The 14,956-nt window shown below is 37.3% G+C and overlaps 1 protein-coding gene across 4 annotated transcripts in view; it reads left to right on the top strand.

Moving 5' to 3' along the window:
* The first annotated feature begins 1,243 nt into the window (after positions 1–1,243).
* The window catches only part of LOC106872621 (glutathione peroxidase), a 131,820-nt gene continuing 118,107 nt past the window's right edge, over positions 1,244–14,956 (top strand). For all 4 annotated transcript variants that reach the window (XR_008266959.1, XM_052977462.1, XM_014919675.2 and 1 more), the window contains exons 1-3: positions 1,244–1,519; positions 9,755–9,996; positions 11,762–11,996. Coding sequence is in view for 3 of the 4 variants with exons in the window: in XM_052977462.1 (XP_052833422.1) it covers positions 1,321–1,519; positions 9,755–9,996; positions 11,762–11,956 (636 nt within the window). In the remaining variant the exon portion in view is untranslated. The remainder of the gene's footprint in view (positions 1,520–9,754; positions 9,997–11,761; positions 11,997–14,956) is intronic.

The raw sequence follows: 14,956 nt of genomic DNA, 5'->3' as shown, positions 1-14,956 counted from the left end.
TTTGAGATCCCATAGACAGTATTTTACGTAGGATATGGGCAGTTCCCATGAGCACTATCTTTTGAACTTCAGCCATTTTGGGGTTTCCTGGTATCTGAGCTAGGTAGTAATCAGCCCGTTTCGCTGTCATTCCCAGGGCACCTATGACAATAGGTATTGTTTATAATTATTATTATTATTTTTATTATAATTATAATTATTATTATTATTATTATTATTATTATTATTATTATTATTATTATTATTATTATTATTATTATTATTATATAAAAATAAATATAATCCCTCCAATTGTTTCAATTCAAACTCAAAAACTAAAAATATATATTATGGAAATATTTGAGTAAGAATGTCATCAGCGTAAAATGGACGAAAATCACATATGCGAAAATGGCATATCGTAAAACAGACTGAATTAATGTATGTTTATGTTTGTAAATATGAGCATCAATAATACATTTTCAAAAGATAAATAAAATGAAACAAAATAAAATAAAAACTAATATGACGGTTATAAAATGCAGCTTCCTAGGTCTAACCAACAGTAGTATTATTCCCTTCAGGGGACTGTCACATTAATTTGACAGCATACAACTACTTCAAGTCTGACATTATTGTATAGCTCGAAGGTGAAACGTTCTATACACCACCATCACTGTAACTATTGGTTCTCAATTGTTGTTCTCGCTCTATATAGCTACCGAAATCCCCAGACAAGAATCAAGCAAGTTGTTGAAGTATTTTACACTACTCTAAAACCGATTTTGTTGTTTCTTTTGTGTCAATTTGTGTTCTGTAAAATAGTGGTTTAACTAATAGATGCGATTAAATAAGTACCATACTGAAATAAAGATTAAAACGCTTGAAGGTAATGTTGCAGTATGTCCGTAGTCCGATAATTTGAACAGGCAAAAAAAAAAAACGACAATAATAAGAGAAAGCAACAATAAACAACTAACTGGAAATAACGAAAGCAATCTAAATCTTGTAATACGTGTCAAACTTTAACATCTGTTACACGGGAACAGAAATAATGGTTTACTGACACCAAACAAGAATTATTTTAACTATCGGTTAAACTATTTCTTGTAATTCAACCAGCTGCGACCAAACTTTTTACTGCAAACATTTGTCAATCAAGCTTACCACGGGCATACACACACGCACTCACGCGCGCGCACACACACACACACACACACACACACACACACACACACACACATTCATATAAATTGAATCATGCTTCTTTAGGTTGTCATTCTCATTGTTGTGTTGTCTGCTGCAAATAAACTTTAGTGCAGAAAATATAAACATTGAGCGATGACGGCAGCCTTTTCATATGTTTTGCTTCTTGTGTTTGCAGTAGTAAGAGCAGGAGTCCCACACAATCTTGTTTCAAAGTGCAAAGGTGGTAAAAGCGTTCACGGACAGGTATTTAAGAATATAGATGGCGAAGAAGTGAAAATGTCAAAATATAAAGGAAGTGTGGTCCTCGTTGTCAATGTCGCAACATTTTGTGGTAAGTGAAGAATACAGATTTCGTGTGCAATGAATTTTTGAGTGTTTCAATCTTCAGAAATAATCATGTTTGAGTAGGGACATTATTCATACCACTCGCGCCATGGGGTGTAGGGTTCCACACAATAACTATTTTTGTACTATTTCCCAACTCTCTATCATAATGCATCTATATATACTTGCACATGCATAAATACATATATATTTATACGATGTCTATATGTACGTACGTACATATGTATATACGAATATATGTTCTCTTTCTTTTTTAATTTGGAATAAATTTTGACCGGCCATCTGCTTGGTAGCAAAGTTGTGAAGGAAAGCATCTTGTTTTGTTCGTCGTTCCTCAAATCTTAAGAAGGTCTTGCAGGTTTTTATAGTTCCAGGTATCGTTTTGTATGATTGTCTATGTATGTATGTATGTATGTATGTATGTATGTATGTATGTATGTAAAAGACATGTTAGGATCCACAATGAGCAGAACTTACCTGCAGGTATTGGTAGTTCAAATCAGAGGTGCAATCTGTGTGGGTGTTTTTTCAAAACATTGTCTGGTTTAAAAAGCCACATCAGACGCCATGAAAGGGCTAAGGTGTAGGTACAGGAGGTGGTCAAACTCTGTGTAAGGAGTAGACAACCACCATGTATGTATGTATGTATGTATGTATGTATGTATGTATGTATGTATATGCGTGGATGAAGCATAGCCGACTAGTTCACTTTGTAATCACGAGGCCCAGGATTCGATCCCATTGTGTGGCATTTTGTTCAAGACATTTTAAAACACATTCTCGGGTCAACTGCAGCCTTACGAATAACCCCGGGTAGACGGAATATCTGCTCAAACTCGCTGAATAGTTTCATCTGCAATTTACGGCTCCAACAATGTCATTGTTTCACGCCGATTCTGCATGAGGATTACGGCAAATGTGCTTACGTCTATTGAATACTCGGCCACGTACACGCTGTTTCAATGAGTAGGTAGTGCCACTGATTAAATTACTTTATGTTTTCTTCGAAAGCAACGGAGATCCGTTTTCTGCTTCCATATATATTTTCCATTTCCTTTGAATGCATTTATGTATGTGCTTGCGTGTGTTCAACTGAGCATTTTAAGATATGAAAATACCAACTTGTTATATACCAAATTATCTATCTATCTATCTATCTATCTATCTATCTATCTATCTATCTATCTATCTATCTGTCTGTCTGTCTGTCTGTCTGTTTATTAATATATATACATATATGAATCTATATGTATGTATGCGTATACATACACACACACACACACACACACACACACACACACATATATATATATATATATACATACATATATATATATATATATATCCTTCTCACGTGATTTCGATCACTGATCATTATGATCTTAGTTCTCATCAGAGGAACTCACTGGTGCACCGGGTTAAAAAGGGCAGCTCACCTCGTACAACTCATGAGAAAAACCATTGAAAGCCAGCGCTATATTCAAAACGGTCAAGATGTATAAATACAATAAGATGTTACGATATATTAATATATTAAAAATATATTCAATATATTATAGGTAACCCGTTAGTAATTAAAACCTAAAGGAAAGTTAATCAACAATGCAACAAAATAGTACCGGCAATTGCTAGAAAAAGTGTCAAAAAGACTCGAAATAGCCACACGGAACACTAACAACATGAATTGACGGAAAACATCGGAGCGAGGTGAAGCAACTTTCCATAGTGAAGTAAACAGACATATCCTTATCACGTGATTTCGAATTCTGATTATCATGATCTTAGTTCTCATCGGAGGAACTCACTGTTACTCCGGGTTTAAAAGGGTAGCTCGCCTCGTACAACCCATGAGAAAAACTGTTTAAAGCCAGGGCTAAATTGAAAACGGTCAGGGTTTATAGTATAAATACAAGATATTACAATATATTAATATATTAAAAATATATGAAATATATTGTAATATAGGTGACCTGTTAGCAATTAAAACCTAAAAGCAAGTTAATAAACAGGGGTACAAAATAGTACAAGCAATTGCTAGAAATAAGTGTCAAAACGATTCCAAATAGCCACACAGAGCACTAACCCCATGAATTGAAGCAAAGCGTGGGAGCGAGCTAAAGTACCTTTCCATAGTGAGATAAACTCACCAAATGAAATTTACAGACATATCGTTGTCACATGATTTCGAACTCTGATCATTATGATATTAGTTCTCTGACTATGGAAAGACGCTTTAGCTCACTCCCACATTTTCCTTCAATTCATGAGGTTAGTGCTCTGTGTGGCTATTTCGAATCGTTTTGACTGTTATTTCTAGCAATTGCCGGTACTATTTTATATCCTTGTTTATTAACTTGCCTGTAGGTTCTTATTGCTAACAGACCACCTATATTATCATATATTTAATATATTTTTAATATATTAAGGTATTGTTATATATATATATATATATATATATATATATATATATATATATATATATATATATATATATATATATAGATATATAGATATATATTCATATATATGCAATAATTTTCAATTTGGCTATACATTTGGTAGTATGCCGTTCAAAGCATATTCACTCTCTTCGGCTACCTCATGTCATCAACAGTATATGTGCGACTGTATTTACTTCAGGAATTCCTTCGTGTCCATCGAGTATATAACATATGAGCGGAACAGAAAATGGAAATAATGAGATTCTTTATTAATCACTACGATCGTTTCGATCTATCCAGCATCGGTCCCTCGCGGATGAGATTCTGTACAGTTGGTTGTGGTACGTCACTCGATGCAGATGTGCCCCATCAGGTGTATTTTCAAAAGGTAGCTCTCTCATGGAACTCGGTTTCGATTAGTTCGATTATAATAAATTACGCTTTTTGCCTGTAGTTGGTTCCGACCAAGAGAGAACATGGTTTAGAATGACTTAGAATGAAATATAATTCTCTTTATAGGTAATTAACTTAATTATTATTAATTATAAAGAAAACACATATATAAGAATGATAAATGATAAATAAGCATAAAGCGAGCAGGTACTACGCTTGCGTTGATGAAAATATACATTAAATAAAGTTATAAAATAATAAGACAACTAAGTATGGTGCGAAGAGACAATACACAAAGACGCAATCGAGTGCTGAAGTAAACATTTGGCGACTATAGTATTTTATGGGGTAAAGATATACACCCATGCAAGTCTATGCTCGCCTATATATACACATTCGAAAACACGGTCACCCCCACTCCTCACTTCCAGCTCACCGATACCCAGCGGTCAGCCAACCTCGGTGTTTAACTCACTCCCCGCTGTATAACAAGGAAAGAAAAAACGGAAATGTGAATAATCTTTTCTATGGGTGTTTTGTGTGTAGATGACGAATATAACATCCGTTTATTTCTGTGACCCTCAAGTTTCATGTAAATTGATATCTTACTTATGTTAAATATACTGATGGCTCCGTAGGAATTGAGTGCAAACAGGATTGGGCCGAAACTGACATCTCTAAAAGTTATGAATGGGTTTTGATATAGTTTAAATGGGGTGTTCCTAAGGCATTTCAACCTAACCTAGGAAAATTATAAAAGTACATTCAATATTTTTATAGTTATATGTGTCCAAATCCGTGGTAAATCTGACAAGAAACCACACCTGATCATTCAGTGAGCTAGTTTGTGATTTAACACTTACTAAGCAACAGAAGGAAGTCTTGGCTTCACGTCTGCAACAATGGAACCTGCTGGATAAAGATACTCAAATTACAGTAGTTAGGAAAACGACTTTACTTATTTTAATGGAAAACAACTTTAATTATTTGAATGATATCAGAGACCTATTCAATACCCTTGAGCTGACCTATGAACCAAATGTGTGGAGGTTATTCATAGATGCATCCCTTTACAGCATAAAAACGGTTCTGTTGCACATTGAGAGCACCATGCCTTCAGTTCCAATTACTCACTCAATCATTTTAAAAGAGATCTCGCTTTTATTCTAGACCGCATGAGTGGCTAATTTGTGCGGACTCGAAAGTAGTAGCCCTACGTAATAGGCTATAAACTGGATACACCAAGTTCGTGTGCTTCCTTTGCAAGTGGGACAGTATGGCCAGATCAGAACATTATATACACTCAGAATGACCACCTCGGGAAACTATGACGCCTGGATGCCATAATGTAAATCATGAGCCACAAGTTAAAAAGGAGAAAATCATTTTGCCACCACTGCATATAAAACTAGGCTTAATGAAGCAATTTACCAAAGCACTGCAACATAATAAACCATGTTTCCAGTTCCTCAGGGTGATCTTCCCTAAAATAAATCATGCCAAGATTTAAGAGAGCATATTCGTAGGCCCTCAGATTCGTCAACTTATAGCTGATGAGGACTTCGAGGCGACAATGGATGAAACTGAGTTAGCGGCCTGACATGCATTCAAAGATGTATGCAAAGGACTTCTGGGGAAACATCACGTGGTCCAGCGAGAGAATATAGTGGAGAGCCTAATCAAGTGCAACCAAAATCTCGAACGCAATATCTCACTGAAGATACACTTTCTTCATTCTCATCTGCCCTTCTCAGAGAATGAAGGAGATGTGGGTGATAAACATGGAGAGAGGTTACATCAAGATATAGCGTCAATGGAAAACAGGTATAAAGGAAAATGTAGCCCATCTATGCTGGCTGACTTCTGCTGGAACTTGAAGCATGACACACCTGAGACGTCTTTTAAATGAAGAAGTAAATACTAAAATGTAGGTTAATAATTATATAATGCTAACAAACATGCTGATTCGTTATATATTTATGAATTAATTACAATAGACATATTTGAGAGCAAAATAAATGTATGGTATCGTGGAAAATGGTATAAATTGATTGCATAGTTATTAAGTCAGTAATATACAAGAGTGAAGGCGCAATGGCCCAGTGGTTAGGGCAGCGGACTCGCGGTCATAAGATCGCGGTTTTAATTCCCAGACCGGGTGTTGTGAGTGTTTATTGAGTGAAAACACCTAAAGCTCCACGAGGCTCCGGCAGGGGATGGTGGCGAACCCTGCTGTACTCTTTCACCACAACTTTCTCTCACTCTTACTTCCTGTTTCTGTTGCACCTGTATTTCAAAGGGCCAGCCTTGTCACACTGTGTCACGTTGAATATCCCAGAGAACTACGTTAAGGGTACACATGTCTGTGGAATGCTCAGCCACTTGCACGTTAATTTCACAAGCAGGCTGTTCCGTTGATCGGATCAACTGGAACCCTCGACGTCGTAATGAGGGAGTGCCAACAATATACAAGAAAATGTGATGTGATGGGAAATGTTTGTTATAAAATTCGAATTTAGCACAATCAACTTCACAATGAAATGTACGTGAGAACTACGTTTTTTTCTTGGCCCTAAAATTTTCTGTACAATGTTGTTTGATATATAGAAAAGGCAAGTTGGGACTGGAAAATTTATGCTGAATCTAAAGTACTGTTTGTATATCATATTTGTTTTTCTGTCAACCAAATGTCTGACTTATATGACAGCTCTAAGCATGTTTGTGCGTAGTTTTGCTTATCTTCTAAATATTGTGGAGATACTGAATACACATCATAATACTTTTGTCTTCTGTTTCCGTGATAAGTTTATGTCATTGAATCTGACAGTTAGTTGGATTTGATGTCCTCTGGTATTTCTGATATGAAGGAAGGCCTTTTTGTTTGCTCGGTATTTCTTTTAGTTTAATAGAATTGTGAGTGAATGGCGTAGAATTAGAGCACTTGTACTACTGTGCCAGGAGTATCGTAAGAAAATGTGAATGGGAATTCATCAGTAAATGAGAATGTTCGTACAATTTGAAGATGTACGGTAACATTGTATGGAAAATAGTGGGAGATGTGATGCATGTTTGTAGTACGCTGTTCGGGAAAAGTGCAAATTATGAAGTTTTTACTTTTGCGCATTATAGGCTTGATGGCAGGACAGATAGCTTTCTGTTTTTTTGTTGTTTCTTGTGACGTTTCTAATTTTGTGTTTTTGAAAGGGTAACTGAAATAGAATCGCAGCATTAGAATGACATAGAAAAGGTTTCAGGAACAAAACTATATTAATATAAGCAAATATATAAGGTGATTAATTTTATGTATGAAGAGGCAGTTGTAGCCTACCAGCTTCATTCAAACCAAAGGAGCATCCGTCTACACCTGCTTCAGCCACATTTTCTTCAGAAGAAATCGAACGTTTACCGTTTCGGATTCTGGTTTTCTACAAGGAAAAAAAAATCTGAGAAGTAAAAATATGAAATTAAAAGATGTCGCGGATTAATGTTTTGCTGTGAAAGCACTTATGTTAAACAAATGAAATGAATGAAATGGATAACGGGTGTCTTTAGAATGGAATAGCATTTTTATTCTGGAGTGTGGTTGCCTGTCATGGGAGATAACATACGAACAAGTTGATGTTTGTGCATGTTAGGGTCTGTCTGCGTGCGTGTGTTTAATGTAAATAAGAGCAATAAGAAGGCGAAAATGCCATACATGTGCGTGCTTATAGGTAAGTATGTGCGTGTGTGTTAAGTTGTGTACAAGTGAGTGTGTGCTGCTGCGTATTGGGAATGATGCACAAAGGTATAGTTGTCTCATAAATAAATAGTGTGAATGTATGTGTGGAAACGGAAATTCATAAAATTCGTAGGAGTGTGTTTGGAGTTGGTTGAACGTCTCTCTTCTCTGAGTTGAAATACCACCGAGGTCAACATTCGCTTGCATTTCCTCGGTTCGACAAAAGTACCAATCCAGTGTGGCAGATTGGCGGAACTGTTATAGAGTCGGGCGAAATGCTTTACGTTCTGTTCCTGTTCTTTGTGTTCTGAAAATAATGCCTACGACCCGACAACCAAGCTGTATTGGCTGAGGTCGACGGCCTATCCTTTAGATAAACGCCGGTGGTGTGGAGAGAGGAAACATGCATGTATGATACATGCTAGTCTACCCCAAAAAATGATGCCCAGGCCTGCATACACAACATAGGCCGAATAAAATTCTATGTATACGTTCTATGTATATACAATTTTCTGAAATTATCCAGCGCCATTTTTAAATGATGCTGTTTTTATATTTGTGCGTATGTTTCGGAAAATAGTTTCCCCTTTGAAATTATTGGAATATTGCTTCCTGTAGCTTTCTAGGTTTTATCATTATCTTACAGCATCTATGCATATTGGATGAAGTATTTCTTTGTGATGAATTTTCAGTGTGTAACCGGAATTCAAGAATTATTTTATCCAATATATTGGTAAATGTTTAAGATAGTGGGGTAGGATCTGAAGAAAATGGTTTGAATGAAGCTAGTAGGTTACAACTGTCTCTTCATACAGCTTCATCTCTCCTGATAAGAGTAGAACTATACTGTTTAATCCCAAACCATTTTTCGGAGGAAAAGTTGTATCCAACTTCTCTATTCAACATGTCCTTCCTTTTCAAAGAACATGGAGAGCGATTTAAGGATGGTTTGACTGTTTGTGCATGTGTTTAATGTAAAAGCGATAAGAAGGCGAAAATGCCAAACAGAAATGATACATTAAAAGTCCGCATCCTCAAATCACTCTCCATGTTCTTTAAAAAAAGAAGGGCATGTTGAATAGAATAGTTTGACGCAGCTTTTCCTCCGAAAAATGATTGTTTTGGGTAAAACAGTATAGTTCTACTCTAATCAGGACGTGCCTATATTTTTATAGAGTTTCGTAATATGTTCAAATAGATGACTAGGTATTTCATCGCTGAATAAAAACATCGCATAAACAATCATTATTTCGATATCAGATAAATATAAGTTTCTTTTTATAGATGGAAATTTTAGTTGAAAATATTTTCCATACATTTATTTCACAAAGAGAAATACATGAATTTAATTCAGCACAAGAAGGTTTATAACTAGTGAATTCATTCTGGTAAGCGTTGATTTACTAATTTCAATGTGTTGATATATTAAATAGCTAATATCAAACAGTTGAGTGGTAGAGAAAGTCAGAGATATATAATAAGCACGACCACAGATTAAAGAGATTAAGAATCCAGTGTTATAATCTCAATGGAATTATTAAAAAAAAAAACGAAAAAACAAACAAACAAATCAGTTATAGATTCGACCTGCTTGGTATTTATTTTTTGATTATAAAACAAGCTGATAGTTATTAACAGAACCGATTTATTCCCTGACCTCTTTCAGGCTACGCAACGCAATATATTGAAATGAATGCATTGTTAGAAAAGACTCTAAAACAGAAATTAGAAATCATCGGATTTCCTTGTAATCAATTTAGTCATATGGAACCTGGTTTAAATAAATCAGAAATTCTGAACGGTCTCAAACATGTTCGTCCTGGAAATGGTTTTGTTCCTAAAATTGATATGATGGAGAAAGCTGATGTCAATGGTAAAAACGAGCTTCCTCTTTTCACTATTCTGAAGGTATTTGTAACATATTTTTCAAATTATCTTAGTAAAAATTAAAAACCCAGTATTTAAAATGGAAACATTTGCATCATTGTTTTGATAAACACGAAACATCTCAAAAGATTTAGGATAACAAAACTGAAATAGTATATAAAGCGAGACTTAAATTGACTAAACGATCAGTATATTTGAATGTTAAATGAAACCAAGCCAACATGAATGCGCATAATGCATCAAATTATAAACAAATAAGCACAACACACTGAGCCAAAGATAATGAACAAAAGCAATGCAATAGCACTCATTATAAAATCCACTTCAAACAATACATTTCAAGGTAACAATAACAATAATATAGAGACGAGGCCTGAAAATTTTTAGGGGAGGGGGATATTTGATTTTATTGAACCCATTGTCAAACTGGAACTTATGTTATTGACCTCGAAAGGATGAAAAACAAAGTCGACATCGGCGGAATTTGAACTTAGAGCGTGAAAAACGACGAAATGCTTCTCAGCATTTTGCTCGGTGTGCTAGCGATTCTGCCAGCTCTCCGCATTAATAACAACAATGATAATCTTATCTGATTTTTGGTGTGTGGAGCAAGTCGACAATGCTCAACTGGCACTTATTTCATCGACCCCCGAAAAGATAAAAGGCAAAGAACTCAGAACGTAAAGATGGACGAAATGACACCAAGCATTTTGTCTGGCGTCCTAATAATTCTCACCGCCTTAACAGCAATAATAATCATGTAGTTTTCAAATTTTGGCACTAGGGGAGGGGGAGGAGTAAGTCAACTAGATCGACCCAATGTACCACTGGTACTTATTCTATCGATCTAGAGTGGATGAAAAACAAAGTCGATCTCGGTTGAATTTGAACTCAGAATGCAAAGACGGATGATATGCTGCTAAGCATTTTGTCCGGCGTGCTAACGATTCTGCCAGCTCGCTGCCTTACCAATAATAATAATACAAATTTATAATGATGTTTATAAATATGTGGTTATATCGGTATATATTTAAGCTTACAATTAAAAAAATTTATGAGTTATTTTCGGCAGACTAGCCTAAGTGTTGAATCAACCGGTTTCGTTGTTATAAGTTGAGTGTAGTGTAATCCGGAAGCACAGCATAACATCCTCAACAATTATCTCACCTCAATAGATTTCCTTTCCTTTCGTAGCTCTACCTCTCACACGCAGTGATAAACGATTCCAAACACATCTCACAATTCTCATTCGTCTTTGCTCCCCATGCACGCATACAGAAGCCCATAGTATTTTCTATCCTCTAGATCTCCATCAGTGACACATGCATGCCAGTATGTTCCATTCACAACAACTACACAGCAGAACCCACTTAGACATCTCGCACAAATTCCATCCTGACTTACCGTTTGCCGAATTAATAGGATGCCTAACAGGCAATTAAAACGTTACAGTACTTCGTATCCTGAAACCGGCACTACACTATAGCTGTTACTAATGTAATTTCTGATGATGCAACTACGCTCGATACTGCAAATATGTAACACCGAAAGGTGATAGTTCAGGTGATGAGAGTGTTTCGTTAGCCTGTTCCACTGAGTTGAATATATTTCCATAATATACTTTAAGGAGAATTTGACGCCAGAAGCCTAGCTGAGCCAGAAAATTCTCACTAAGACGAAATACTTTGTAGTGCATCTATTACCCAATTGGTTTTCAAACTCCCTTATCACCTCGCCAACCAACGTGACTGCCATTATATTTTTGCTTTGCATTCTAAAATTTCAGGATTTATGTCCTTCGCCACGTAATGCAAAATACGATAAGATGAAATGTACCTGGAATCCTATCACTCCGCGAGACATCATGTGGAATTTTGAAAAATTCGTTATCGATGCCGATGGAGTTCCGATTTTCCGATATTTACCGATTACAACACCAAGTGCCATCATTGATTCACTAAAAGAGCAGTCAATCCTATAACTAACTCCTGTATAATTCAAAGTGAAAGAATACAGTAACCGTAAGAATTATTTTAATCTCATTTTAATTGCGTTAATTTGTTATGTTAAGTAAGTAGTAAGCTGCGTTTTGAACCATGAAGCATTTGTACCGAATTCTTGCTGAGTTTTGAATTTTTTAAAACATTTTTTGCAGAGTTTTGAATTTTTATTAAACATTTTTTTGAAATTGTCTGATAATACAGACATAGACTTTCCCAAATGCATCCATAAATTAACATTGATATTTTTCACCGTTCTTACAATCATCTGTGACCGAGTTGATCGTGAATTTTGTTTGTGTGAAAGGTTAGTCAAAGTTGTATTTGTTGTTAATTTTGTGTCGTAAGACACTTTTTTTTGGCTGTCTTACGGCAGTTTCGTTAACGCTGTGTCCCTTGTTTGAAGGGAGAAGCGCTGTTAAATGGAGAGAATTAGCTACGCAAACCTGTCATCGTCTGAGGAGGAGCTGGTGGGATGTCTGGACGAAATAGATAGAGAGATAGAATGGAGGAGTTTCGCAGAAGCGATGAGACGGCAGTCTGAAGATGTGTGTTTAGAGGGAATTGAAAGATTGCCATAAGCAATGAAAATGGAGGGAAACATTGTCAAGATATCCCCTCCTAGGGACACTACCGAAAGGACAGCTAAAAGAACGGTGTTGTATAGAATATACAACGTAAGCCTGCATCGGATAGAGGTGACTACGAGAGCTGCAGTGGAAAGGGCCCTGCAGCACATTTGAAAAGAGGTTGCTTACCTAGCTAGAGAGAGAAAGTTCGCAATGTTGGAGGTGCCGTTTGCATCCGAGGCTGTGGCCAGGCAGCGTGCCGTTACTCCCCTCAAGACAGAAGACATGGTTCCTTCTACTCATTTACCTAGGAAGACGTACTTCTCGGATAAGAGTAGATGAAATCCCTCCTGAGGTGGATGTTGCTTGACTGGTAGATGCCACCCTACTTGGTATGGAGGACCATATTGTGGTCGTCCAGGCAAAAAGAGTGCCGACAAGAATTGGCAAGGGCAGGGCCTGGAAATGGTGATCTAGGCCGCCCCGGATACCATCACGGTCGACGGGGACATCAGGTTGAGAGTCATGGTTGAGAGCAGGACGCGACCAGGTGTTTTAAATGTGGAGGAAAAGGCCACATGAAGGCAGAATACCCTCCACTCAGTGCAAAGGAACCAAAAGAAAAAAAGTCGCAACCCCACCTCTGGCAAAGTTATCTACAAGCGAGGAGGAGCCTGGGAAGAAAGAGCAGGAATGGGCACAAGCTAAAAGGAGGAAAACTAAAAAAAGGCCTAAGGAAAAATATGTGAACCCCCACCCTACTCCCACCCGACGATCACCCGATCCCATGCTGTCACAACCTCTCCCTGCCCCTCCTGACAGATAATAACATAAACAAACAGGAACCCAAAATTCCCCAACCTGCACCCTAAAAAAGTGTCTTGCTCTAATGGAAAACTGTGGGACAAAAACATTGGACATAGGCGTGGCAGCAGACGCAAGTAAGTTGCCGCCTAAGTTAAATCATAAATTTGCAGAAAAAGTAAAAAAGTGTAAATGAAGTCGCTCGGATGTGGGGTCGAGTGGCTTCATTCCAATTCATTATTCATTTCTTCATTTTCCCCATTCATTTGTCTTTTTTTGTCCCACTTATATGTTTGTATTTGTCCCTCTGTGTTTAGCCACTTGTGGATAATAAAGAAATCGTTGTTACAATCAACTGGACCGACTTGTTCGCGAATGTTGTCTGTGCGTCGTTAGAGAGGTTAGCGAAGGATTGTTGAATTGGAAATATATTTGTTATTAATTGTTGTCTTGGGACACTCGTTTGTGTTGCCATAAGCAGTTTTGTAAACGTTGTCCTCCTTGTTTGAAGGGGCAAGCGCATTGCTTGTATCTTCATGAAGATTTGAATTCTTCAGACGTAAGGACGTCTGAAGAAGAAGAATTACTGAGAAGTTTAGATATTGCAGATCAGAAGATGGAAAAAATAAAGGTGGAAAAAAAAATGAATTTTGCAAAAAATATGAATTTTGGAAAAAATAAAGGTGGAAAAAAAAATGAATTCTGCAGTTAGGCTGGTGAAACAAAAGAAGAGATTTGTTTTAAGAAGGAGGAGTTGAAGAAGTACAGGGAAATCCTGCGAAGAGAGAGGCACGAAGTAAAAGTCACCCCTCCTAGTGAAGTTACAAAGGACACGCAAAAAAGACAATAATATATAGAACTGGACGCAAAGAGAATGGAGATAGTGACAAAACTACAAGTTGAGAAGGCATTGAGACCCATCTGGCAAGATGTCACCTATCTTGACAGAGGGAGGAAATACGCAAATGTGGATATGAGATTTGCATCCGAGAAGAAAGCCAGGCAACATTCGGTAGACTCCCTGAAAACGAACGAGCAAATATTTCTGCCTATTTACCTTGGAAGGTGTGCTTCCAGGGTGAAGGTGGAAGAGATTTCCCCGGAGGTAGATGTTACCTGGATGTAGAGGAGAAGATTGAGGTCTTCCTGGCAACGAGAACACCGCTAAAGAATTGGCAAGAGAAGAGCCTGAAGATAATGATCCAGGCTGCCCTGGAGGACCTTGAAAGAATGGTCGACACCATAATGGTGGGAGACGAGGTGGTATTCAGAGTCATAGTGGAGGGCAGGAAGTCCCGCTGCTATGAATGTGACCAGAAGAGCGACATAAGAAAAGAGTGCCCTCCACCTACCACAAGGACGCCAGAAGCACTGCAGGTCCGGAGCGAAATCGCACCTCCATCTCCTGCAATGACAAGTAGCACAGGAGAGAGTATGAAGGAGCCAGGCAAGGAAGATGGCAATGAGGCACAAATAGAAGAAGAGAAAACAGAAGAATGGAAGACGGTATGCCGGAAGAAGAGAAAACAGAAGAATGGAAGACGGTATGCCGGAAGAAAAGAAAACAGAAGAATGGAAGACGGTATGCCGGAAGAAAAGAAAACAGAT

The sequence above is a fragment of the Octopus bimaculoides genome, chromosome 2 (assembly GCF_001194135.2).
Source record: "Octopus bimaculoides isolate UCB-OBI-ISO-001 chromosome 2, ASM119413v2, whole genome shotgun sequence".
NCBI classification, from domain to species: Eukaryota; Metazoa; Mollusca; class Cephalopoda; order Octopoda; family Octopodidae; genus Octopus; species Octopus bimaculoides.
Note: the sequence above shows the minus strand (reverse complement) of the source record. Positions and strands in the feature narration are given on the sequence as shown.